The 24,157-nt window shown below is 39.5% G+C and overlaps 3 protein-coding genes across 8 annotated transcripts in view; 1 reads left to right on the plus strand and 2 right to left on the minus strand.

The window, feature by feature from the left end:
• septin9a (septin 9a) overlaps positions 1-24,157 on the plus strand; it is a 74,341-nt gene that overhangs the window by 30,918 nt on the left and 19,266 nt on the right. For 4 of the 6 annotated variants that reach the window (XM_078269244.1, XM_078269248.1, XM_078269247.1 and 1 more), the window contains one exon: positions 489-1,244. The exons of 1 other annotated variant lie outside the window; for it this stretch is intronic. In XM_078269244.1, the coding sequence (XP_078125370.1) occupies positions 489-1,244 (756 nt within the window). Of the gene's footprint in view, positions 1-488; positions 1,245-20,418; positions 20,529-24,157 lie in introns of those variants that run through there. One more of the 6 variants, XM_078269250.1, reaches the window with a different exon arrangement.
• Positions 10,314-12,899, minus strand: LOC144529892 (uncharacterized). The gene is made up of 2 exons (XM_078269252.1): positions 12,801-12,899; positions 10,314-12,240 (listed from the first exon to the last, which is right to left on the minus strand). The coding sequence occupies exon 2, from the start codon at positions 12,237-12,239 to the stop codon at positions 11,310-11,312; it is 930 nt and encodes a 309-aa protein (XP_078125378.1). The 5' UTR covers position 12,240; positions 12,801-12,899; the 3' UTR covers positions 10,314-11,309.
• LOC144529891 (uncharacterized) lies at positions 13,829-16,141 on the minus strand. Its single transcript, XM_078269251.1, has 2 exons — positions 16,051-16,141; positions 13,829-15,378 (listed from the first exon to the last, which is right to left on the minus strand). Exon 2 carries the CDS (start codon positions 15,375-15,377, stop codon positions 14,433-14,435), a length of 945 nt encoding a protein of 314 aa, XP_078125377.1. The 5' UTR covers position 15,378; positions 16,051-16,141; the 3' UTR covers positions 13,829-14,432.

The raw sequence follows: 24,157 nt of genomic DNA on the forward strand, positions 1-24,157 counted from the left end.
AGTTTAAACGTATCAACTAACATGTCATTTGTGAATAGCCTGTTATTTATACATGTTGTAGCACTGTATATGTGCTCATACACAACAAATTAGTCAACAAATTAGTAGTTTTCTGATGCCCGTATTACCTTCGTTCTCCGATAAAATAGCTGCACCAAGCTTCTGAAGAAGCCCACAAGTTCCCTGGTCTGATACTGGTGCTTGTTTGAGGTGCTGCGCCAGTGTTTTCATGGAGTATCGATGACTTTCTGTCAAAACAACGGTTCAAAGTCTGTACAATGCCACCACTGAATGAAAAAAACACTTGGTGCTTTTTTTCACCAAAGGTCATCATGAGAATTATAATAATCATAGTAAGCATAATAATCATAAGATGCTTTAATAATGAATACAGTAACCTATCATCTGTTGCTGCAACCCAAACCAGCACCAGCATCTGTACGGGCTAAGAGATCCTTGTCTAACCACAAATGTTTTGTCTTTTCCAGCGCTGAAACGGTCGTTTGAGGTGGAGGAGACAGATTCATCCACACACCCTTCGCCACTGTCTCGTAGAAACACCAACCCTCTCCGCTCATCCACCTCCTCCACATCTAGCCAGCGGAGCTATGACCTGAGCTCCCGCAACTCTGACTACTCCTCTTCCAGATCCTCTCCCTCGGAGTCCTCCAATCCACGTTCCCCAAAGGCCGGCATGAGGCGCATCGAGTTATCAGGGGGTCGTAACCCTGACACAGCATCATCCCGCCGCACAGAAATGTCCATTGAGGTCTCCTCTAAGCAGATTGACAACTCACCCAGTCCTGGCATCGCCCGCTTTGGCCTCAAGCGGCCTGAGGTCAGTCTGAGCAATCGTAGTACTCCCCTGGACAGCTCCTCTAACTCGACTTCCAGCTCCACAAACAGGCGGGCAGAGCTCAGCATGACACGGCCCCATGAGCCCCCCGTCCCTCCCAAAAGGATGGACGCCCCGCTGTCCTCAGCCCCAGTCTCAAGGATCCCTGAGCCCCCTCAGAGAAGAGCAGAGTCCACGTCCCCGATCATAAGCCCAGTTGAGGGGGCCTCCAGGAGGCCGGAGATGCCTGTCTTCAGACAGCCGGAAGGTTTGGTGCCAAGCAGTGCAGTGGAGAACAACAACCACCTTCCTCCTGCACCTAGTGCTCCCCTGCCTTCCCTGACAGAGCCAAGGGTGGAGAGGGTGCAGTCATCTGTCACAGAGTCACCCACAGCCCGGCCAACAGACAGTGAGTACCTGCTCAACTCTGTTTCCGACCGATTCATTTGAACCTCATCTTGCAACAAACTCATGCGGTTTTGCTGAGGCACTTAAAGACCCAGACAGAATTAAAACTATAGTTTAGTCATATCCACACTGAACATTCTCAAATGCATGTTGAATTCGATTTTCAAACGGATCTCTGTAATTCAGTATGACATGCATTTAAACCTTTACTGACTTTACTTTGTAGTTATTCAGGATTTCTGCGCTTTTTGTTCCACCTAGGAGGCAGTTGTGAAGTAACAATACCAACCATAAAAAGCCCGAGCAGAGTCCTTGTGAGCTAGTCAGTCTAGGCCAACTGTGAATGTAGGTCAGGGAGGGTGATGATGAGAATCCCAGGGCTGCTCCCAGGACAGCACGTAAAAAGAACTCATGCAGGCAAACAACTCAAAAGCCCAGCTCACTTAAACTGGAATATGTCACTGTACATTCAGATTGTCTGAGATAGACACCTGCAATGTACAGTTTCTGTGCGTGTGCTGAATATGCAGTAGGTGCATTTACTAAAGGGGAGATTTAATTCTATTAATGCAATTTTATCAGTTATTAAGTCCATCCAGCATATTTTTCTAGAGTCAAGACCTCTTTAGATAACCTCTGACCTAACTGCCATGACATTTAGTATAGATATTCCCATTATCAAGAAAGTAATTCCTAATATACTATAATTTTGGTTACCTCCTGTTGTTACGCCACTATCTGGGCAGTCTTGGCTCTCAAGCCACACCGTGGTGCATGACAAGGTATCTTAGAAAACTAATTGCTGAATTTCCATGAAATATGTTCTGGATATTCCTCGCCCTCAGTGGATAAAACCTAATGTTCAAGGTTACCAAATGTCCTTCCTTTTAGCGCCACCCTTAGAACAAACTGCGTTTTTAGCTGAATTAGTGGCAACGTTCTACCTAAATTGTCAGTATGTTTATTTCATCAGTTGCTTTGTTACTGTGGGGTGTAACGAGTTGCAGCCTCTAGGGGCCATTAGCAGGCCTCTAAGCTTTTAGTCTTGTTTTCATTTTTAAACTGCATGTGCAAGGCTGAGAGTTATAGAGCATAGGTTATGTTACAGTTTTAACAGTATGCTTTATCATTTCATCGTGTTAATTCACAAGTAGACTTTAATAGTTTGAGCTTGGAACTGGTTCTTGTTATGGTGGGAAAATATGTCTATTTGTAGGGCTGGGTTTAAAAAAAAAAATCGATTTTCTGATTCAAATCGATTTTTATATTTGATCCAATATCGTTTCATGAAATCCAGAATGGATCTGTGTATCATATGAAACTAGAAGACCTGATGAATCCATTGGTACCAACTGTGGGGGTTAAATAACACTCCAAAGAGGGGAAAAACTGGCATGGCCATTTTGAAAGGTGTCCCTTGACCTCTCACCTCAAAATATCCGAATGAATGACTCACTCAATACTCACTGACTGTAGAGTCTGTAGAGCTGTTTTTCTTCTTCAAAAAACACTTTTCTTGCAGGTTGTTTGTGCTGTTTCCTTCCCTAACTCTTATCCTATTAGAATGGCTCATGTTTATACTGGTGTGTGAGTACTGTTATCTGGAGACAGCTGTGCTCATGGGTTGCTCTCACTGGTTGAGTTGTTTCCAGGCGTAGGCGGCTGGGAGGTGATACATTCCAAATCTGGAGGTCATAAAACATTCAACATAAAAATAGAAAGCCTCCAATTTCCACTTTTTATGCTGTGTTGCCTGTCTGTGTCTCTCTCTAGCCACTGTGTTTCCTTTGCAGACTGCCTAGGATTTTATTTTATATCTGCCTCTTGCTGAGAATATTTCTTTTCTGTAATTTCTTAGGTACCACAGTATTGGTTAATCATTCAGCAAATGCGCATGCTAAATATCTAAATTGTGACCTTGTGTCAGTAGAAGGGAAGTAAGCAAGGAAAAGTGAGAGGATTAAGTATCAACGTCTGCCACATTTGGCTCAGGTTACCACCTTTCTGCTTAGCTGTGCATCTGGAGGGAGGGAGGTGCTGCTAGAAAGAAGCTGGAAGAAGCAAGGATCTGATCGGAGGTGGAGTGAGAGAGAAGAAGAACAAAAATGGAGAAAGACATAAAGCGTGCAAGAGAGTGTGATTTCCTGTAAAGTCTGTCTGCAGGGAGAAAACAAAATGAGAGAAGCCCACTTTAACCTCCAGTCATTTTGGAGTGAAAGTAAACCGACAGACCACACTGCTTTGACCACTTGCCCAAAACGGCAATTTACTTTCCATTTCCTCAACAAGTACACGCAGTACGGATTCTGGCAAATTCTTTAAAGTAGTTTTTTTTTTTTTTTTTTCCTACATAAATATTTTGTATTTCTTCAGAAGGCAAAACTGAAAATGTTTTCTGTTTCTGTTTGTTTATCTTTGCTGCTTGTATCAGCACTGTATCTGGTGAGACACTGGTGGTGTGTTTTTGTGCGTCCCATTTGGCCTACTGGACTGTAGCTTGAGGGCTCATGTGATTTATAATTGGGATCTACAGTAACTGTTTCTGGACTTCTAGTGTTTGTCTGTTTTGTGCTTACAAATGTTACATGTATATTCATCCTTACAGTTGACAAGGTTAAGAATGTCTCGCCCAGGGGAGAGTGACGAATGAACATGCAGAGAAGCGATACGCCGGTTGTTTTCGTTGCGGCTGTTATGAAGTACAAGGTGCTGTAATGCCATGCTCCATTTTGGTTGACTTGGCCGGCTATAACGCACACAATTAATTAATTCTGTACACTGCTCAGCTTAGTTTCCCGTCCCATGCCTTGACTTTCAGCATTTTGTCATTAATAAAGTGGCTGCATTGGAAAGGTGTTTCATTGATAACACATGTGAAGACAAGGTGTGTGTTTTTGTGTGACTGACACCACACACTTTTTTTTTTCTTTTTCAAGACAAGGATGTCAATCCATTCCTATGCCATCCACCCACTCCCTCTCATTACTGACACTGACCTCTGTATACAGAAGTAATTAGAATAATTCCCTCTGTTTTACTGGTCAGAAAAAAAATGGTGTTAAGCTCCTCAAATATACGTCCTTGGAAATTAAATTCCGCAACTGCCCAATGCAACAATATGACGGGGAGAGTTATTCAAGGGTATGATGGGGAAAGTTGAGCAAGGCAGCTTAATGCAATGTGCTCTATTTAATCCTGAGTTAGCTGGTGTGGATTGAGTTTTTTTTTTTTTTTTTTTAATATACACAGCAAGCCCGTTGTTGGGTTGTGAAGTCATGCTTTGAGAATTGGCAAGGTGTGTGTGTTTTTATCTGCTTTAATATTTGAGTGCAGCATGGTGAGTGTGAGACTGTAAAAAGAGTAATGTCATGAAGTCAGAATGTTAATTAACTATTATAATAATAGATTAATTGTAGATTTTGTTTAATTAGGCACAAATGCGCACACACACAGCTCCCAGAATGCTGAGTAAACTGGAAGTGAGAGAGTGAACAACACAAATGTCCAGTTTCAATTCAGTGTTGAATTAGTAAATTCATCAACACAAAAACAACTTATTTTGTGACAGGAATAAGATGTTTTCTGCAGACTACCATTCTTCCTCACGTTGACCTTGCTTTCAAACAACACATGTAGCCCAGTGGCAATGGTATGAATAGACGACTGAATGTGTCAGCTTTTAGACTCCAATTGGCTCTGGACTCCATCAATCAAAGAAGAACATTTTTGATTATTTTGTTTTTATTAAAGCTGAGTTGGCAACAGTTTTTAATGATGACTCATTATCTTATGATCTGTTAGGTCTTGTGCTGGCCTGCTGAGTGCTATCCTAGTTTAACCACATTAAAACAGTATTCATCTTTTAACATAAAGGCCTTTTGATAGCCGCTAGAAACAAGGACTTGTGCATGTCACAAGGGATGGATATGGTCTTGTTGGTAAATCGTGTGCGTGTGTGTGGCGCATGCTGTATAAAAACAGACTCACCTGCCTTCAAGACTTTGTATATCTCACTTGTGCTCATCCAGTTTTCTTGAACTTAAAATAAAAAAACTGACATTGGCTTGATAAATTATAGTTTAATAAACACAATTTCCAACACTACAGAAATAATACAAAACCATCAATAAAATACACTCTGTTCTATTGTTAAAGCTAATACTTTCATCACTGCAATAGCATATTAATGGCGAGCCGGAAGCGGTTGCGCTGCTGGGTGCTGTTGACATTACACTTCCTCTGAGACAAGCAGGCACAATGGTGGTTTCTATGCCCTGGTGACTGACTGACAGGCTGAGGTTATAAGGCAAGGAAACTTCTACAGCACCTTTCAGCAACAAGGCAATTCAAAGTTTTTTTACATAAAACATTAAAGAGCAATAAAAAACAGTCATGATGAAAATAAAACCGGCTAAAAAAGAATAATATACAAATACAAGAATAAAAGTTACAGTGAGTAAGAAATGAATGTGTGGGAGTATCGGAGTAATTTTACTTATGAAGTACGAGTACATGCACACAGCATGGGACCAATACCCGATACTGGCATCGGTATCGGTGCATCCCTACATTATAATATACAATTAAAGCCCTTTTGATCATTTCAAATACAATTTAAGAAAATGTCCTGAAGTATTTGGGCTTTCATCACAAGCATGTCATATCAAGCCTTTTTTCTCAGTTTTACATGAACACCATTTAATAAAAAGATAATATAAAGCACAATAAAATTAAACATATGGAGGCTTTGTTTCTAATCAACTTATCAGTCCTGCTGGCTTCGTGCTCCTCATCTTTGAAAAGCACTACCATCACACCTTGGTTTAGACAATCTAGATTATTCTCATTATTTCTTGTCATCTACTTTCCCAATTTATTAGAAAATGCAAGTATAAATAAAACAAATACAAACACTACAAACATGCAGATCGCCAAAGCAACATCATCCCCATTTTGTCTGTTTTCTTGTCTGTAGTTGCTTTGTTGGTTAAAAGAGTACTTTTCCTGGATCACAATATTCAACAGCAGTATAAGGGAAGCAAGGTCACCCCATGTGTTTCTGATGTGTAAAACATCAGCGTTACTTCCATAGTGGTTTCTGAGATGCAACAGTTGCTGTTGGTTGTCTCCCACAGAAAACTCTCTGATCTGTCTCAGGAGGTTAGTTGTGATCTGGTAGGTATGATCTGGATCATAAGGTGTCCCCTGATGTTCAGAACCCTCATAATGCTGTGTGATATACACTTGATCTATCTGCAAAGCTTGCCCTACTATGTTCTGCTCCCTGACACGAATTATGATCCTGTCCCTGTTTCCTCCCATATCATCTGTTGGGGGACGGACAACATAACGTGGGAGTGGCATGGAGGTTTCATGATTGAGATTGCCAATAGTGTAGTATCGGTATCTATTTCCCCAAGGCAGTCGGTCCAACAGTCCTTCAAAATTGCCATAATGATGTGAGCCATAATCTCCACTGTTAGGGTCAAAGGTCAGGGATATATTGTTGTTGTTGTTTTCAACTGTGTTGGCAAACCAGTAGAGCAGCACAAGACTGTGTTTGGGCACAGATTGGCCATAGTTGATTTTCTTTAAATCATTGATTGAATTGAGCCTTTGTACAGCCGACACAGAAGTCAGGGCGAAGAACAGAGCTACACAGCAACTCGTGACTCTTCCTGACCTTTTCATCATCCTGTAAAGATATTTTAAAAAGTTATTTTCCCCGTAGTCCCTTAGTCGTCCATGCTAAGGCTGCACAATTAATCACAATTGTATCGAAATTGCAATAAGGACCAGTGCAATATCCAAATCGCAGGGGGGTGCAATATTTGTTATTGGCAAAATATGTGTCAAACCATTTTCAATTAAGTATTGTGGTGCTGCAGAGATATCCCGGCCTACAAATCGTATCTTACAGACTAAAGAAAAAAATCTTTGTTTGGTACGGATCCTCGCAAAAATCACACTATAATCATTTTAATTTCTTTCAATGAAAATGAGAATACAAAAACGATCATTTCCTCCAATATCGTGAATCATATCGCAATTGCAATATCAGTCAAAATAATCGCAATTAGATATTTTCCTCTTATCGTGCAGCCTTAATCCATGCTGTACATCTCAATCCATATATGTATCCGTAACTAGAGATGAATTATTTTCATGATTGATGATTTGATGAATAGCTCATTCTAACTTCTAACAGGGTGACAATTAAAGGTATGTCTTAAAACAATAATCAGGTGGCCATATGAACATTGAAACAGGTTTAGGTTGTCTTTATCGTTCCTCCTGCTCATACTGAGCAGTAAGGGTTAGCATTTATTTTTTTTAAAGCACAGGTTGCTATGCCATTTTTAGACTAGACTTTTATGCAATATAATATCTGACCTTTGTTTGCAATGTACCACACTACATTGTCAAATTTAAAACATTTATTAACAACATAATGTAACAATAACATATTCAGTCAATTGGAAACTTGACAATTTATCAAAGTAAAAAAAGAAAAAGTTTGCGACAATGCCGAGGGCAGACACTTCGCAGCACAGCGGTGTTTGGTGTTTTAAGCCCCCAACGTTGTCTTCCAGGCAGCACTGCCTGGAAGGCAATGGTTAGGGTTAGGTGCCTTGAAGACGACGGTCGCAGCGCTGCCTTGAAGGCAGGGGTTGGGGGCTTAAAACATCATCGAGCCAGCACAGCGGTCTTAGCAGCTGAGCAGTCAGAGAGCAGAGAGGGCGACTCGGCAGTCCGCTTACTGCTCTCTCTAATATAACCAGTATAAACTGCTCTGTTTAGGCTACAAAACGTTCATGCAGGCTGAAATTCAACCGTGCGGTTTTGTCAGGATTAAGCTATAGGCAGAAGGAATCTCTGCTAGCTGCTAGGCTAATTTGCAATGGTAAACACACAAAATATGGCACACGCACATAGCAGAGCTTGCAAACTGTTTTGTTTTTTTGTCGACAACGCGAACGTTGTCAACATAACTCACTGGAAATCCAAAATACTTCCACACCGGTGACTTCAGTGAAAGAGGAGGGGGTTCAAGTTCTGCCAATGGGTCTGCTGCATCTGCAGTTGCCATGCTATCTTTTGACTGGCTGTAGCTAAGTTAGAGGAGGTTGACTCGAAGCACTTCAACACGTTTTTTTCCGCTTGGCAAGCCGACCGGACATGACATGGGGGCGTAGCAGCATCGATGATTCCATTTTTTTTATTCGAAATTCAAGATTGTGACTTAATTTCGGTGACACCCTTACAGTCCTCATTCAATGCAAAAATAATTTGTAAGTTTATCTGAAGTTAATGTGAGGCTTCAGCAGCCTGAGTTAATCAAATCAAGTGAGTATCTATTAAAGTTAGTCTTTTTAGTAGGAAATTCCCTCTTTGTTTTTCAATAGATAGTGTTTCCTTGTTGAGCTATGGTAAAGGGATAGTAACACAGAGAGGAGAAAACACTCACAAAGAAGACTTGGGTTAAATGATTCAACAATTGGTGGAAAAGTGCCACGGTAAACGCTAAACAAAACTACAATCAGAAAATTAAGAGAACTCACCTGCGTTAGTCTGCTGCCATCAGGTATCTGATCTCAGTGCTTGTGTGAGAGTAGGTGGAACTCCTTTTAGGTTACTGTTTCCCTGTAAATGAAACTGACAAAAGAACAGTTGCTGGTGTTTATAGGAAGTTGCATAATACAGCCATTTGGATCAAACCGTCAGTGATGACAGTGAGTGTGTCCATTGAGGTTATACAAACTTCTGGCCCGATTTTTATCAAACTGGGTGGAAGGGTGGAGCATCGGCCAAGGAAGAACCCATTACATTTTGGAGCAGATCTTATTACTTTTAATTATTTTTCACTTCACAAGTTATTTCTTCCATTATTCATCCATACATGTATTTGTAACTATAGATTAATAATTGTTATGATTTATGTTTTTATTTTGATAATAAGCTCATTCTAACACCTAAGTAAGTAAAGTTTATTTATACAGCACCTTTCACAGATACAAATCACAAATTCACAAAGCTTCACAATAAAATAAAATGCAATGAATAAAAGCCATAAGAATACAAAGGAAAAACATAGATGCATAAAAACCCTCATCTAACTGAAAGAATCAACAGAATTTAAACCATGTTAAGAGAGGGGCATGCATTCCACAGCCTGGATGCCACTGCTTGAAATGACCGATCCCCTCTGGTCTTAAAGTGAGTGTGGGGAACCACTAACAGACTCTGACCTGATGACCTGAAGACTGGTGTCTGAAAACAGTCAGGTGGCCATGTAAACATTTAAACGGATTATACTTATTATCATTCCTTCTGCTCATTCTGTGCAGTAGGAGTTAGGACAATATTAAGAAGGAATCTACAATCCTCATTTTGTACAAAAATGTTTTTGCAAGTTTATCAGAAGTTAATATGAGGCTTCTGGAGTCTGACTTAATCAAATCCAGTATCTTCCAAATTAACAGTTTTATAAAGTAGAAAATGCTCTCTCTGTGTTTTAATAGACAGCATTTCCTTGAGGTGTGGTGGAGATATAGTAACACAAAGAGGAGAGAAAACACTTACAAAGAAGACTTAAAGTTAAATGCTTCAGCATTTGTGTGGAATAGTGCCACGGTAATTTCTTAAAACAAGAAATCAAATCAGAAAATAGGAACTCACCTGAGTCTGCTGCTGTTAGGTTTGTGATCTGCGTTTGTGTGAGAGCACGCACAACTCCTAAGTTACCGTTTCACTAAAAATGAAATTAGTGTTGCTGTTGGTTTCAGGAAGTTTCATAATATAGCTGTTTGGTTTAAACTTCCTTCTGAATGCAAGAAAGAAATGTGTAATGCCCTTTCAATGTTGCCATGGTCCTTGAAAAATGCAAAAAAGCTGATTATTTTTATTTACAGTTTTTAGAAGAATTATTCTGTAAAGAGAAGTCACTCTGTGAGTCATCTAGGAATTTTATGAGCAGGCTTAGGAAGGAAACCAGCCTGTACAAGTCCAAGTTTGACAGTGAGTGCGTCGTTTGGACTGCAGAGTGAGAAACAAGGCGATTCAGGCAGTATTCACTTATCACAGATCAATTTAATTAACAGTGTTGTACAAATACTAATTTGTTCTTCAAAACTGATAACTCCAGATATCACTAGTAAGCTGAAACGCATTTGAGCCTCTTATGTGATGTCTGTAGAACTAAGGAATAGTTAGTTGTCTTCATGATATTGCACATCTATCTTGTGCCTATCCAGTTGCTTCAAACTTAAAATAAAAACACTGACATCAGTCTGACTGATATAGTTTAACAAACACACACCATTTCCAACACTACAGAAATAATACAAAAACATAAGTAAAATCCACTCCTAGTTTTTGTTTTTTGAAAGCTAATAACGTTATAAGTGAAGGCTGTCCTTAATAGACCATAGAGCCTTTCACTTATCCGTTTAATTTATCCATCAGTGCAATTTACATTCTCTTCATCTCTATCAGACACAGAATGAATCATCAGTGTTATTACTATTAGATAATACATTCTGCAGCATCATAATTTTTTTCATGACTGAAGCCTGGAGATTTATGACCAGTGTCATACAATAAACGCCGTTTTGCTCACTGTCAACAGGCCTACTTTTAGTAAATAGAGCTATAAAGCTTTGAACCAGTCCAAAGACTCTCAGCCCTTCATATCAAATGGTTTGAGATGGGTCATTTAAAGAATTCACACGAGCATGCTATATAGGGCTGCACGATATGAGAATTTTGGTACAGATTTGGTATCAAAGTAACGGGTCTTGTGACATCCCTAATGTTAACTATACAATAATATACAACACAATAAAATTATACATAGGAAGGACAAACAGCATACAACAGAACAACACCTGGCCATCGTTCAGAGATACTGAGGTGTCGTAATTGCCTGAATCTTTGTTGCTAATCAACTTATGAGTCCTGCTGGCTTTGTGGTCCTCGTCGTCCTTGAAAAGCGCCACCATCACACCTTGGTTTAAACAATATTAATTACTGTCCCTAATTTATTGTCATGTACTTTCGCAGTGTATTAAAAAATCCAAGAATAAATAAACAAAATAAACCAAATACAAGAAATAATGCAGATAACCAAAGCATCATCATTCCAAACATTTTGTCTGTTTTCTGGTCTGTAGTTTTCTGGTCTGTAGTTTTCTGGTCTGTAGTTTTCTGGTCTGTAGTTTTCTGGTCTGTAGTTGTTTTCCGGTCTGTTGTTGTTGTTTTGAGGTGTGTGGTTGTTTTCTGTTCTGTTGTTGCGTTGGTTAAAGGAGTACCTTTCCTGGATCACAATAAACAGCAGTCCAAGGCAAGCAAGTTCACCCCATGTGTTTCTGATGTGTAAAACATCAGCGTTACTTCCATAGTGGTTTCTGAGATACTGCATTGGCTGTTGGTTGTCTCCCACAGAAAACTCTCTGATCTGTCTCAAGAGGTTAGTAGTGATCTGGTAGGTATGATCTGGATCATATGTCCCCTGGTGTTGAATATGCTGTGTGATATACACTTGATCTATCTGCAAAGCTTGCCCTACTATGTTCTGCTCCCTGACACGAATTATGATCCTGTCCCTGTTTCCTCCCATATCCTCTGTTGGGGGACGGACAACATAAGGTGGGAGTGGCATGGATGTTTCACGATTGAGATTGCCAATAGTGTAGTATCGGTATCTATTTCCCCAAGGCAGTGGGTCCAACAGCCCCTCAAAATTGCCATAATGATGTGAGCCATAATCTCCACTGTTTGGGTCAAAGGTCAGCCTTATGACATTGTTCTCGTCAATATCAACTGTGTTGGCAAACCAGTAGAGCAGCACAAGACTGTGTTTGGGCACAGATTGGCCATAGTTGATTTTCTTTAAATCATTGATTGAATTGAGCTTTTTCTGTACAGCCGACACAGAAGTCAGGGCGAAGAACAGAGCTACACACCAACTTGTGACTCTTGCAGAAATCTTCCTCATCCTGTATAAATATTAAAAAGATATTTCTGGCATTATTCATCCATACTGTACATTCTCAATCCATACATGTATTTGTAACTAGAGTTGCTGATTATTTTCCTGATTTGATAAATCTGTTTTATATTATCTTTTATTTTGATGAATAGTTAATTTTAATTAAGGGATAGGATGGCAATTAAAAGTCTGTCTTAAAACAATAAGCAGGTGAACATTAAAACAGGTTTTACTTGTTATCGTTCCTGGTACTGAGCAGCAAGAGTTGGGGCAGTATCAGGAAGAAATCCACAGTCCTCGTTTTGTACTAAAATGTATTCTTAAGTTTATCCAAAGTTAGTACGCAGCCTAAGTTAACCTATAATCTTCCAAAGTTGGTCTATTTAGCAAGAAATCCCCTTTTTGTGTTTCAATAGACAGCGTTTACTTGTTAAGTTGCTGTGGAGGAATAGTAACAGAGAGGGGAGAACACTCACAAGACATGAGTTAAATGCTTCACCAATCGTGAAATAGTGACAAGGTAAACACTAAAAACAGAACTAGCAATCAGAAATTAATAAAGCTCACCTGTGTTGGATTGCTGCCGTCAGGTATCTGATCTCTGTGTTCGTGTGCAGTAGGTGTCAATCTTTTTAAGTTACTGTTCCCTGTAGATTAAACTGGCTAATCAAGTATTGCTGGTGGTTAAAATAAGTTAATTACGTCATTCCTCCTTATGTAGGTGTGCCTACAATTCTAAATTCAAATTTTCACTGTAGTGTTGTTTCCATTGAAGGTCACTGTTTAATATTTACTCTCATCTTATGTGTACCATGACTGCCTTCTTAAATAGTAGTGTCCTACCCCAGTATATATCTGTGCAAGGGTGTAACCATGGTAGACATTGGGGAGAGCCAAATGAGAGTCCTTCTCCAGAGTGCATTTTCCACCGGCTGTACAGTTGCAACAAATTCAGCCAGTGCAGTGCAGTGCCAAGTTCACAGTAGGGCTGTCAAAATTAGATAGCTTGAAGACAGGAAAGGGAAGAGACAGGGGGGACGAGATGCAGCAAAGCGCCGTGGGTCAAATTCGAACCTGGGTCGCTGTCAAGAACGCAGCCTACATGGGGCGCACACTCTACTGGTGAACTAGAGCTCACCACTAGCTAGTTGCTTTTAGTCTGAGGCTGTGAGATGGCCACGCCCCTTCATTTGAATAACAAGTAGAAATAATTAGGAAAATAAAACTTAAGTATGAATGTATGAAATGTAATTATGAAATAAAAGTCCCCTGAAATAAATAAATGTGTACAATAAATGTCCCCTGAAAAAATTAAGTAAATGATTTATTTGTTTAACTATATTGACCCATTTATATGTATTTTTATGTTTTTATATATTCATATTTATTGACTCATTAAATTATTTCAGGATGTGCCATAGCCTTATTTGGTCATTCAATCATGTATTTCTTATTAAATAAAATGTTATTCCATATATCTGTTCCTTTTCTGTGATTGTATGTAAAAGGAGAAAATGTTAAAGTTGTCTTCATGATTTTATACATCTAACTTGTGCTCATCCAGTTTCCTTGATCTTAAAATAAAAACACTGTCATCAGTCTGATAAATCATAGTTTAATATTCACACAATTTCCAACAATACAGAAATAATACAAAAACATCAATAAAATACACTCAATACACATACACAAATACAAATACACATTGTTAAAGCTAATACATTATCAGTGATGGCTGTCCGTAACAGACCACCGTTCACTTATCTGTTTCATTTATATGTAAGCGAAATTTCATCTCTATGAAACACAGGATGAATAGTCAGTGAGTTATTTTTTTTTTTATACATTTTGGGGCATGGCATTGTTGCATGAATGAAGCCTAAACTTTATGACCATGCCAGAGCAGTGCATTATAATATAAAGTAAAAGCCATTTTACTAAGAAGAAATATTAACAAACTAAAATTTAGTAAATGAAGCTATAAAGCTCCAAATGTCCTGAAGACTCTCAGCCCATCATGGCACACGGTTTGAGATGGGGGATTGACCTTTCATCACAAGATTGTCATACCAAGCCTATATCTCACTGATCCCTACCGATGACAAATATTTTATAATCCTAAGTTAACCTGATTTTGCCTTATTTGCACCTTATTGTTATCTTAGACTTTTATATTTGCACTCTTCCCACTTTGTAGTTTTATCTTTTATTAATAAAAATAAAATAAATAGATAAAATTAAACCTATGGTGACAAAACAACAACAACAGATCCACCTCTTGACGTTACAGGTCCCGGTCGTCCTGGTTTCGTGGTCCTCATCATCGTTAATAGTCACTGAAACATAACCTTGGTTTTGAAAATGTCTAGGAGCATGGCTCTTCGAAGCCTGGTTATTTCTTTTGTTTTCATGTCTGTTGTTGTGTTGGTTAGAAGAGTGCTTTTCCTGGATCACAATATTCAACAGCAGTATAAGGGAAGCAAGTTCACCCCATGTGTTTCTGATATGTAAAACCTCGTTACCAGCGTTACTTCCATAGAGGTTTCTGAGATGCAACAGTTGCTGTTGGTTGTCTCCCACAGAAAACTCTCTGATCTGTCTCAGGAGGTTAGTTGTGATCTGGTAGGTATGATCTGGATCATAAGATGTCCCCTGATGTTCAGAAGTGTCATAATGCTGTGTGATATACACTTGATCTATCTGCAAAGCTTGCCCTACTATGTTCTGCTCCCTGACACGAATTATGATCCTGTCCCTGTTTCCTCCCATATCATCTGTTGGGGGACGGACAACATAAGGTGGGAGTGGCATGGAGGTTTCATGATTGAGATTGCCAATAGTGTAGTATCGGTATCTATTTCCCCAAGGCAGTGGTTCCAGCAGCCCCTCATAGTTGCCATAATGATGTGAGCCATAATCTCCATAGTTTGGGTCAAAGGTCAGCCTTATGACATTGTTATTGTCGATTTCAACTGTGTTGGCAAACCAGTAGAGCAGCACAAGGCTGTGTTTGGGCACAGATTGGCCATAGTTGATTTTCTTCAAAGCATTGATTGAACGGAGCTTTTGTACAGCCGACACAGAAGTCAGGGCGAAGAACAGAGCTACACAGCAACTCGTGACTCTTCCTGACATCTTCATCATCCTGTATATTTAAAAAGTTATTTTCCTCATTAGTCATCCATGCTGTACATCTCAATCTATATATCTATATATCTATATATATATATATATATATCTATATATCTATATCTATATATCTATATATCTATATATATATATATATATATATATATATATATATATATATATATATATATATATATATATATAATGTGTGTAACTAGAGATGAATTATTTTCATGATTGATGAATAGCTCAACATCTAACAGGGTGACAATTAAAGGTATGTCTAAAAACAATAGTCAGGTGGCCATATGAACATTGAAACAGGTTTAGGTTGTCTTTTCGTTCCTCCTGCTCATACTGAGCAGTAAGGGTAAGGCAAGTATAAGGAAAAGTCCTCCTTCTATGCAAAAATATATTTGTATGTTTATCTGAAGTTAATGTGAGGCTTCAGCAGCCTGAGTTAATCAAATCAAATGAGTATCTATTAAAGTTAGTCTTTTTAGTAGGAAATTCCCTCTTTGTTTTTCAATAGATAGTGTTTCCTTGTTGAGCTATGGTAAAGGGATAGTAACACAGAGAGGAGAAAACACTCACAAAGAAGACTTGGGTTAAATGATTCAACAATTGGTGGAAAAGTGCCACGGTAAACGCTAAACAAAACTACAATCAGAAAATTAAGAGAACTCACCTGCGTTAGTCTGCTGCCGTCAGGTATCTGATCTCAGTGCTTGTGTGAGAGTAGGTGGAACTCCTTTTAGGTTACTGTTTCCCTGTAAATGAAACTGACAAAAGAACAGTTGCTGGTGTTTACAGGAAGTTGCATAATACAACTGTTTGGATCAATAGTGTTCTATTTGGGTTTACCAGTCATGTGCTTGTAGAAATGCAAAAAGATGATTATTTTTATGTACAGTTCTCAGAGGAATGAGTCTGTAAAGAGAGCAGTCATTCTGTGAGTAATGACAGCGAGTGTGTACAATGAGGTTATATTTTTGGCTTGGTTTGTCTTTGTTTGTGACAAACTTCTTGCCCGATTTTTACGATACTTTGTGGAAGGGTGGAGCATGGGCCAAGGAAGAACCGATTACATTTTGGAGCAGATCTTATTACTTTTAATTATTTTTTCACTTTCAGAATTACCATTGGATTGGGATCTGCTGATAACACCGGATATCAATAGTATGCTGAACTCTATCTGTGCCTCTCCTGTGATAGTCTGCAGAATGAGGAATAGTTAAGTTGTGTAACTATGATGTTATTAGTCCTGTTCAGCTGCTGCAACTCTACCAGCAACCAGCAGGAGATGCTGTCACACAGGTAGTTGGTCTCGCACACCTGAAAGGTATCAAACATGGAGCTTGTGAAAGGTTTAATGTACATCAGTGCTGCATCCAATGTCTATTATAGTTTACATTTAGAATCATACCAAACAGCAGATGAGCTGTTATAAATAAACAATAAATACAGAAACAAATATGTACATATATCTGTTTAACATTAAGAAAAAAAGGCTGTATCGATTAGTGCAGGATGTGGAAAAATTGGTCCTGGAGGTGTACAGGTCCTGGAGAGACGGCAGATTGCAGCCAATCACCTTCTCAGTAGAGGGGATAATAGGCTGCATTCTGCCCTTGTCCTTGATGGTGGCAGCTGCGTACCAGATGGTCATGGAGCAGGCGAGGATGGACTCGATGGTGGCAGTGTAGAAGTGAACCATCATTGTCTTTGGCAGGTTGAACTTGTTCAGCTGCCGCAGGAAGTGCATCCTCTGCTGTGCTTTTTTTGAAGATGAGGGAGCTGATGTTCAGCTCCCACTTGAGGTCCTGGGACATGATGGAGCACAGGAAGCGAAAGGACTCCACAGTGTTGACTGTGGAGTCACCCAGGGTGATGGGACGGGTGGGGCTGCGTCGTTCCGAAAATCCACAACCATCTCCACTGTCTTCAGAGTGTTTAGCTCCAGGTTGTTCTGACAGCACCAGGTCACCAGGTGGTCAAGCTCCAACCTGTAGGCCTGGTGACTGGAGGTGCAGCTGTTGGCGTACAGGGAGAAGAGCAGAGAGGAAAGGACGCAGCCTTGAGGGGAACCGGTGCTGATGGTCAGAGAGTCAGAGACGTTTTTCCCCAGCTTCATGTACGGCTTCCTGTCAGACAGGAAGTCTGTGATCCACCTGCAGGTGGAGTCAAGCACCTGCAGCTCAGAGAGCTTGTCCTGCAGCAGAGCCGGAAGGATAGTATTGAAGGACACAAGAGCGTCATACAAATGACGATGTTGTTATGATACGCTTATTGCTGTTTTTCTCTTTTTAATAAATCATAGTCATAAATTTATTTTGAGCACAAGATATCTCTGTGTTCCCTTTGATGATGACATGCAGCAAAGGGCCGCACCAACTAAGCTAACCCGGCCACCATAGCATACACTTTTTTTCTGTAGAGGAAAAATACCAGCCAGTGATGCAATTATGATGATGCACACAGTGAGTCATGCTACTTCTATCCATCATGTTTCTGTGTTATGAAAGACCTTGGACAGCTGCGAGGGGGTCAGCCAGGCAGCTCTATACTCCGCGTGCCAATACATGACAGCATCTTGGCTTAGAAACATCAGCCCCTGCCATTGGCTTTCTGTCACAACATCCCTCATCTCCTTAAAATTAAGAATTATTTTATCTGGGATTGCCATGTTCCCAGCAGGGCAACAACTCTAATAAAGGAGCATGCCAAGTTATGTCAGATCCAAAAAATGATGGCTGGCTCATTCTGCATGCATGCAGGGTTCACTTATGCAGGAGTCAGCATATTTTAAGAAGAAGCTTTGAAGGGGAGGGGATGGAAATCTGTTCTTATCTTACAAAAGATATTTTTTAACTTATTAATAACATCTGTAAGTCATGTGTCAGCTTACATAGCTTTAGAGTTGTCACAGACTGAGCTACAATAAAATATGCAGGGAACTGGGGTATGTTTTGTGTCAGTGGTAACAGGGCCAACACAGAGTTAGTCTCTGAACTCGGGGGAGCTCAGAAAACGGTTACTTAAATGTTTGGTGTAAAAGAGAGTAAGACAAACTTGAGTTATTGGTGATCATGAAAGATGGTAAGAGTTTGGCATGAGACTCTACCACAATCACAGATAAGGCTACTGTATTAAATGTATTAATTTTGTGTGTTTTGCATGGCAAAGAACATGTTGCATTTGTTTGCCTTTGTTTATGTGATGTAGAATGTATTTAATTTTGTTGCTCAGTTCACTACACTGGCTTGCTTTATCTATGTAAAGATACTGTACATGGTATGAGTAACACAGTGCTTGTGTAATATTCTCCTGTGGTCACGTCAACATCATCCACAGGGCAGCTTTTTAAAGAACACAGGAAGAAAGGACCAATTTCTTCAAGTACATGAAAATGGCACTGAGGTATGTATGTATGTGTGTATATATATATATATATATATATATATATATATATATATATATATATATATATATATATATATATATATATAAAAACAGAGCCAAGCAAACTCACTCCAGTAGCTTCTAAACCCACTAGTAACTCCTGTCAGTTTTATCCACATTTTTGTATGTTTAAACACTGGCTTTTTATTAGGGCGATAAAGTGGAGTTTCACAAAGAGGGGTATGAAAAGAGAAAAGTCAAAGACTGAACAGTTTATGACTGGATCTGTAGTATGGGGAAAATGTAACATTTCCCACATTGTAAAACTAAGTATACCCAGGGTTTATTTGAACTCGTGTGTGTGTGTCATACTGAATGTATGTTAGTATAGTGTAGAATTTGAAGACCCATAACGATGCTTCAGATTGGTTAGATGGACATGGTATACATTCTGCACTGGGTGTAGCAGGCATTCAGCACTACGCTGCCGGCATGTGCTCGGAGAAAGGTTTATCTTGGCAGCAAAGTGTGTGTTAAGAAATGAAACAAATCCATCTTTCCAGCCTGTTATGCCTGCTTTTTCAGAAACATGACTCTTCATCTCGAGGAATGCAGGTGCTGCCCTGTGTGTGCCTGCTTATGTGGCTGTAAGGTTGCACTCAACCCCCTGCACTGGTGTATAATTACACATCCTGTGAGGTTGGAGACAGCTGTTTCCTCTCCTCTTTAATCACACAAATATATATACTCCATAAGAATAGTAATCTGCCAAAGTAATTGGTTTGTTCCCAGGTTCTAAAAAAGCAAGTGAATGCTGCATTTCTGACTATTTAACAGAAAATGTCCAAATGTTGAGGCACTCTTGAGTTTTATTATCATGTCGCTGTCATTCTTCTCTTTGCGTTTCCCTCTAAAACATTATGAAAACTGACTTTATTTGCTGCTCTGTCTTTAAAAGATTACAAATGACTGCATCCTCAGATGCTGCTGTGTTGGCTCTCTACTTAATAATAGATTTATAGTGATGATAATGATTTTTACATCATACTAGTAATGCTTTTTGTTGGTTTGGAAATCTGGGAGGATGTTATTGCAGAGTTATTTACAATTGCCAAAACATGTCAGTATAGTTGAGAACGAACAAATGTCTCCATATCCTCTGCTCATTCTGCAGCACACAAGAATGCTTGAATTAGATGGCTGTGAATACTGCTGATTCATAGATGACAGATACGGTGTTACCAACAGATGTAATAACAAAGGGAATCCCAGTGTGATGTGATGTGTCTCAGGTCTCTGTGAGAGGAATGAATGTGATGAATGCAGAGCCTGAGGAGTAGATGAGAGGGTCCGGTCAGATAACTAGGGTTGTAAATTATCCTGGGACTTTAGGAGAGGGACATTCAGCTGGCCCAAAGGCTTCAGCCAACCTCAGTGTAGCCTTTTACCAAATTACCCAGCTTCTCTATGTTAAGCTAATTCCCCCCCGCCCTTATACAATGTTTAAATTCTGCTACTTTTTCATAATAAAAGTTTACCTTTGTGTTTATACACATTGAAAGTTTTTTTCTTTATTTGTTGGAGGTGGGGTCATTTGAAGGAAGTGGGTGTGTCTTGTAGCCTTTTGTGCTGAGTCACATGACAGGCATGAGTAGGAGGGGCAGGCCGGGAGCTTGCAGAGCCACAGTAGAGTTTGGCCTCTCACTGGAGCGCTGCACTTTGGCAGGGGACATCTTTTACATACATAGACACAGTTCACACACGGTGAGTGTTTTGCATACCGGGAGAGTGTGCGCGGTGTGTATGAGTGTGATGTGTGTGTTTGTAAGAAAGCAGATGGAAGTAGGAGTAAATTTTCCTTTGTGTTCGTTTTTTTTTTTTGCATCTTCCCCCTCTTTCCTGTTAGAGGAGATTTGATCATCTCTTTTCACATACTATACTTGATACATATCTCTGCATGCCTTCCATACTTGACTCGGGAAACCAGCTGTTTATATGTGTGCCTAAGTGTTACTGTTGTTTTTAGCAGTTCAGTGTCAGGCTTAATATACAAGACGAATGTGTTTATGTTGGCTGCAAAGAAAAATGGCTTTTGAGTACAGGTATAGGTGTAAGTTTAAGAGAGAAGTTTTTCAGTTATTGGTGTGTGTGTGTGTGTGTGTACTGTTGTTGAGGTTTTGCATTCGCTCTTTCATCCCCTAATTGTTGTGTATGTCTGCTCTGTGGCAAGCTTTGTAATCATTCTGTCTTTGCATAATACACGTGTGTGTATGTGTGTGTGTGTGTATATATATATATATATATATATATATATATATATATATATATATATATATATATATATATATATATATATATATATATATATATATATAATCTCTATCTATCTCTCAGCACATCCTTATTTATTTTTTTTATACACCGGCATCGGTCCAATAAGCAGACTGACCCAATGTCAACAACAGATGATGATTTCCGTCTAGCTACCGTTGTGTGTATCTGGGACAGTTGTTGTTTTGTTTTTTACTGTTTGTAAATCAGTGATGCAGCTAAAGTGAAGACTACAGCTGTAAATAAGGCTCCTTTTACTGTACAGTTAATTAAAGGGGACTGTTCACGACATTATAAACTAATAACAATGTCCGCGGTCTGGCTGTTTTTCACGTTGAAAAGATTTGACTCATGAGAGCACTATGCAATACTTGCAAGGTCGAAGTAATGAGAGGAGGATGCATATGATGAACCACCATCCAGAAGTTCACAAACCATATCAGGAGCAAGCTTCTAGCAGCAGCCTTAACGCAAACAGCGGCAGCTGAAGCCCACACGGTAGCGAGTGTGCGGTGGAGAGAGAGTTTATCTGTCGGTGAATAAATACTACTACTCTCAAGACCCAAGCCAAGTTCCTGTGTGTTGCATGCTAGCTGCTGGTTTAAAAAAAAGTGAAGGGTTTAGGTTTAGCCACACAGCTAGCGACAACTTCAGCTCAGGCTCACTGACTTAAGGTGGGCTGGCGTTAAGGTGGACCAGCTATTCTCATTTAGTGACAGGCCGCTCTTTCAAATTTTGCTTTAGTGATTTCTCCCTCACCAACCCAGGGAAAACTTTAAACAGGACATTTAGTTTTATTTTCCTTGGTTATTGATTTATGATCCAAACTTTTTCACAGATGTGAGTTAAACTAGACAGGTTATGCTACAAAAGTAGTATAGGAGAGACTTGGTGTTCTCTTTATTTACACACACACAGAGGGATGTTCTATAATGTTTCTGCCCCTACTGTGTTTAAATCCACTTCTCTGCTTCTCTCTTCATGTTTCTCTCTTCAGTGCCTTCTGACATTGTCAACACACTGGATGTATTCTGCTGTTTCTGACAGTGATCCATAACCACATCACGTAGCGAGCACTCGGAAGCGTGTGTTTGTGCAGCAAAGTTAAAGGTTAGCCCCACACGTCATTAGGCTCCGCAGAGTGCGTAAGGAAATTGTTTTAGTTTCTTTGGAAAGTACAGTGACGGAATCATCTAAGTGAATGGTAATTGGTGGAAAGTAGTCCTCATTACTTTCCAGTCAGAAACACTATGTATCAAATGTTTACTAAAATCAAAGGATATTCTCTTTGTTCTGTATAAGCTGTCTCATTTGCCCTATCCACCTCAAGTTTCTCAAGTTTATTTTTGCTTTTCTGCTTTTTTTATTAGTCTTTCTGTGTGTAAGTGAGAAAGTGTGTGATCTTTTGGCTAACTGGTGATGTGACCGCAGTTGTAAAAAGCTGAACCTCTGCATTGTATCATCCATGCTTTGTTGTCTAGGGTTGACCTGAGCAATACAAGGCTTTGCTCTTTGATAATATCAAACTGATGGAAAACAGCAACCACCCTTCACCTTTTTAGAGAGTCGGCCGCCTCTGTTTTGCCTCACAAGCATGCACACACACATTGACACACACACAGCTGATGAAAGGAGCACTGTTGTGGCCCCCTGTGCATTGCCAGGCAGGAATAGGCAATGGCCTTTCACCAGTGTTTGATGGGATGCTGAAAAGGTCATCGTTACCTTCTGTATATTGAATGTGTGTGATTGAGTCAGCCAATAAATCAGTGCAGTAAGATTATGTTTCTGTTGTGGAATTCAGCATCATAACTTTGAAATGCAAAATATTTCATGAATGCAACCGGAGCTCTGTAATGTAAAATTGATAAGGTTTTGTTGCTCGACGTGCTGTACATTCTCAGAATAGCAAGTTTTGTAGTGTGTGGGTGTGCATGCATGTGCATTTTGTGTTCATTATAATAAATAGTTGTAAAATGTAGTGTTTTTTTTTAAATTTTTTCTCATTCTATTGGCATTCAGGAAACGGAATCGTCACTGCCCAAATAGATCAGATGTAAATCAGGACAGACTACAATGTAGTAACAAAATAAGTGTAGGACTTAATCCCTAAGTGGAGTGGGTACAGTAATGTACACAATGTCAAAAATTATGTTTTGGAATTTTAAAATGGAGCATGTTCTCTAAAAGACAACAGGTATTTTAAAGGTTAAGTGCCGATATGAGTGATGAGGAAGCCTTAATACTTGACTCATATTTAACCTCCATTCAATGCAGTCAAATGGTAGAAAATAAGAACTGAATGAAAAGGGAATCACACTTAGTCAACTGTTCTACATGACCTAGCAAATTATTATAGTCAGTTGCAGTAGTCTTCTGAAGGTATTGTCTGCTACTCTTGAGCTTTGTATGTGGGTCAATCACAGTCCATAAATACTGCCCCTGATGCCTGGAGAGGACCAGAGTGACAGGCTTTAACACACACACACACACACGCGCGCACAGGATTGTTTCATGTACTGCTCTATATTGACATACAATTGCATGTGAAGATGTTGTTTTATGAGTTTTACATCTTCTGACTGTTGTCCTTGATGTGAGGTATGTGTGAGGAAAGAGGTCAGATTCCTGAGCCCCATAGTCCTATAGACCCATGCTTTGCTTGCTGTCAGCCAACCATTTCACTGATACACTTTGACCCGCACACTAAGATAAAGAACTACACTAGCTAGCTACCACAGAGGTAGCCTAATGACTTTAGCAACTCCTGTCAGTGAGCAGCTAGCAGATAATAGCTAGTTAACTTATTATTCAGCCTCTTTGCAAAGAGCTTCAATTGGCAACTTCCTGATTCAGTTAGTTTTTGTGTAAACACACCTAGGGGTTAATGTTTAGCAGGTGCTTTGGGCTCAAATATTGTTTGGTAAGGCTCAACAATTCAGTCAGTTGCAGGAATGTAGTATTGCAGTGGAAGCTCTTTCCTTAAATGTTGATGTTGAATTAGAAATTAAATAAATGAGCCGTGGAGTGATGTGTTAGTCCATTACCTTTAATTGCTCCTG

This window comes from Sander vitreus, chromosome 15, assembly GCF_031162955.1.
Source record: "Sander vitreus isolate 19-12246 chromosome 15, sanVit1, whole genome shotgun sequence".
Taxonomy (NCBI): Eukaryota; Metazoa; Chordata; class Actinopteri; order Perciformes; family Percidae; genus Sander; species Sander vitreus.

Excerpts from the sequence above, each read along its gene's own strand:
- LOC144529892 (XM_078269252.1), bottom strand. The coding sequence starts at position 12,239 with ATGAGGAAGATTTCTGCAAGAGTCACAAGTTGGTGTGTAGCTCTGTTC.
- LOC144529891 (XM_078269251.1), bottom strand. The coding sequence starts at position 15,377 with ATGATGAAGATGTCAGGAAGAGTCACGAGTTGCTGTGTAGCTCTGTTC.